The 3,768-nt window shown below is 48.1% G+C and overlaps 1 protein-coding gene across 1 annotated transcript; it reads right to left on the bottom strand.

Annotated features, from left to right (window-relative positions):
• Window positions 1-874: 874 nt before the first annotated feature.
• LOC109745392 (uncharacterized) lies at window positions 875-1,904 on the bottom strand. The gene has a single exon (XM_020339277.2). It carries the CDS (start codon window positions 1,814-1,816, stop codon window positions 989-991), a length of 828 nt encoding a protein of 275 aa, XP_020194866.1. The 5' UTR covers window positions 1,817-1,904; the 3' UTR covers window positions 875-988.
• Window positions 1,905-3,768: the final 1,864 nt, after the last annotated feature.

Here is a 3,768-nt window from a genome sequence, read left to right as displayed (position 1 = left end):
ACAAATATCTGCCATTTTGCTCCATCTGCTTTTTTTTAAATAGTTTGCCAGGCTTGACGCCCGGTCACTCCATCTGCCTCATCCAAACATTCGACAGTGATGCATCTAACATTTATACTTGCACAAGAGAGGTGTTTATATCTACTTCCTCCGTTTCTAAATATAAGTCTTTGTAGAGATTCCACTAGGTAGACTCAAGGTTTTGGTTACCGGTTGAAATTTCAAGATTTCCCATAGTTACCGCGTATTTCCGTACCCCTCGGTAAATCGCCATACCAAGCAAAAAATACCAGTTTTTTGAAATTTTTGAATTTAAACACTCGATTTACAGTAAAGTACGTAGGATCTAATTAATACCATGAGAGTTGGTTCTGGCATGTTGGTAGCAACCTAGTTCCTGTTTTGAGAGGTCTCTGGTTCGAATATTCGTTCATTCACTTATTTGAATTCAAAATTCAACTATAAAATTTGCTCGAAATATTCTCGGTATTTCTCGGTAACCGTGATAACCACATTTATCCGTCCCCCTCGGTAAAATTGCCTCATTCGGTAACCAAAACCTTGGGTAGACTACATACGGAGCAAAATGGATGAATCTATACTTAAAATGCATCATATACATCCTTATGTGGTTCATAGTGAAATCTCTACGAAGACTTATATTTTGGAACGGAGGGAGTAGCTGATATTACGCACGTATAATTCGCCATGTGATTCACAGGCCAAATGCCGAATCAGGATACGAAAGCATCACACATCACAAAGAATAGAACACATGACATGCATACATCCACGATGCAAATTTGTACGTAAGCAAACAGGCTTGGTATACATTAGCTGCAAGCCGCCGCTGATATTTTTGGCAGCAAGTATGTAAGATAATTTCTGGAAATTTTATTTAAAGTAGAAAAAGGATGGGACATCCATGAGGTTACAAAACATAATTCGCCCCAACAAGTGGTTGTGAGCTACATCGACAGACAAACTATTAACCTCCTGTCACGACTTTGTTGCTCCCAGACACGACATGGTTGCTCCCAGATACGGTATTGTTGCTCCCGGATACGGTATTGTGACTACCGGATACGGTGTGGAAGCTCCCGGATACATTATTGTCAATTCCGGAAACAACATTGTTGTTGTCTGTTACGATATGTTTGCTCCCAGATACGACATGGTTGCTACCAGTTACGGTATTGTCGCTCCCAGTTGTGATGGTATTGTTGCTCCCAGCCACCGTGTTGTTGTTTCCGGATATGACAGTGTTGTCGTTCCCGGATACAACATTGGTTCTACCAGATCGGACTTTGTTGTTTGTCCCAGATATGATATTTGGTTGTTGTTGTTGTTGGAGTGTTCTTCTGTTACCCAGTGAACGACCAGTGGAGACGAGGCCCTTGAGCTGTATCAATCTCTTCGGTACCTCGCCAACCAATGAATTATTGGAGAGATCCAAGTAGCAAAGGTGATCAAGCTCACCAATCCATGATGGGATGGTGCCGATCAGTTTGTTGTTGGCAAGGTTGAGCTCCACCAGCTGCGTGAGGCCCGCCAAGGATGCTCCAGGGATGGGCCCCACAAGCCCGTGCCCGGGGAGCCGAAGCGCCGTGACGCGTCCACTTGTGCCGTCGCAGCTCACACCTTCCCAGCCGCAGCACGAGGCGCCGGACCAGACGGCACGTAGGAGCACGCCACCACCACCGAGGTTCCCGGCGAAGCCCTGCAGCGCGTGGAGGTCATCGGTGTGGCACGACGTAGCGCTCGCCGCTGGCAAGAGAAACGCCAACAAGTGGAGCAGCAGCCAGCATTTCGCCATGGATCTAGCTGAAGTATGCTATGTATGCAGAAACGCAACAACTCTGGGTAAGAAACCTTGTTTGGTGTGCAATTGATTCGCAAGTGCTCTTGGCGAAAACTGCTTGGGTGGTGCATGTCATCTTATAGTGTGTGTGTGTGTAAGCACGCGTTGCAAGTGGTTCGGTACTGTTAGTCCGTGGCCACAAGGCCCACAACTGCCTCCCAATTCAAACTTGGTTTTTGTTGTTGTCTGTCGACTAAAATTCATGGACTCCAGCTGCTGCTCCTCCAAGTCAATTCAAACTTCTTCTAGTCCATTATTGCTTGTTGTCAGCTGCCACGTAGGATCTAGGCTGAGCTGGAGAGGTAACCTAAGAAAGAGGAGATTGCCGTATGCAAGAATAGAGACGCCTTTTGTCGGGGCATCTTCAAAGCGGACCCTCAAACTTTCCGCAACCGTTTGGACTGTGTGAGTTGGACGTGTTTAGTCATCCAACGCGGTCTTGTATTGCTCTGCCAAGTGGTCCAGGCACACTTTTTCCGGCAAACTCGGGACTAACTGGTTGGGGGGGGGGGGGGGGGGGCTTTGCAGGAGTCCGAACACACCCCCGACCCACCCAAAACCCACAAACCCCCTTCTGGACGCCGCACCTCCATCCTTCAATTTTCTCTTTTGCCATCGTCGCAGCTCCACCACCCCGGCCGCCCTACCACACCCTTGTCGGAAGTCGTCGAGTCCGGCACCTTGAACGGTACACCCAGGCTCCAAGTCGCTTCTACCCCGCCACCGTTCCGCACCTCTCCCCCGACCACCGCGCAGCTACCATCAGTTCCTACGATACACACCATGCCCGACAACGGCTCGGTGAAATGCTCGTGCTAAATTTTTGTCCCTTCTTCTTTAAAGCAATGGCTTCGGATATGGAATACATATACAAGCACTATGTTGAGTCGTCTGACGGCTCATTCGACTAGAAGGACTACAGGGATGAGATGACAATGATGCAGGCGGTCCTTGCAGACGCGGAGTGTGCAGAAGAGCATGTTCTCAATTTCATGGGATCGATTAAGAGTCATCGGGTGCTCAACCGCAACAGGGCACGCGGCCATTTGATGCCCCTTGATGGATGACTACTTTGCCCCAGGTGCCCTATGTGCTGGCAATTTTCGCCGGCGTTTCCAGATGTGCAAAAGTGTCTTTGATTGTCTTTACCATGGTGTCCGGTCCTTTAATGACTACTTTATCTTGAAGAAGGACGCCGTGGGATTGATTGGTTTCCCTGGTTACCAGAAGTGCACGGCCGCACTGCGGACGCTTGCTTATGGCACAATCGCTGATTCGTGGGACGAGTACCTATGGATGTCTGAGAGCTCATGCGGAGATGCCATGGTCAGGTTGTAATTACCGTGCTCGAGGTGTTTGTACCTCAGTACTTGAGAGAACCTACTGTGGCATACACCGAGAGGGTCTTAGAAATCTCGGAAGCAAGAGGGTGGCCAGGTTTGCTCGGATCTCTTGACTGCATGCATTGGAAACGTAAGAACTGCCCAAAAGCTTTACAGGGGCAATATTACTGTCATATTAAGAAGCCCACCATCATTCTTGAAGCAGTTGCATCAAAGGATCTTTGGATCTGGCACGCTTTCTTTGGCATGCCCAGATCTCACAATGACATCAATGTGCTGCAGCGATCACCATTGTTTGCTAGGTTGACTGAAGAAAAAGCTCCTCCTTGCCACTATACTGTCAATGGGCATGAGTACAACATGTGCTACTGTCTGGTTGACGGTATGTATCCTCCATGGGCTACCTTTGTGAACACTATCTCTAATCTAGATGGCCAAAAAAGTCTCACTTTGCCGAAAGACAAGAAGCAGTTAGAAAGGATGTTGAGATGGCATTTGGAGTTTTGTACGCACGTTTTGACGTTGTTCGTGGACCTGCTAAACAATGGGATCTGGAGACCTTGT

This window comes from Aegilops tauschii, chromosome 5, assembly GCF_002575655.3.
Source record: "Aegilops tauschii subsp. strangulata cultivar AL8/78 chromosome 5, Aet v6.0, whole genome shotgun sequence".
NCBI classification, from domain to species: Eukaryota; Viridiplantae; Streptophyta; class Magnoliopsida; order Poales; family Poaceae; genus Aegilops; species Aegilops tauschii.
The sequence above is the reverse complement of the archived record's forward strand: the minus strand, read 5'-3'. Positions and strand labels throughout refer to the sequence as shown.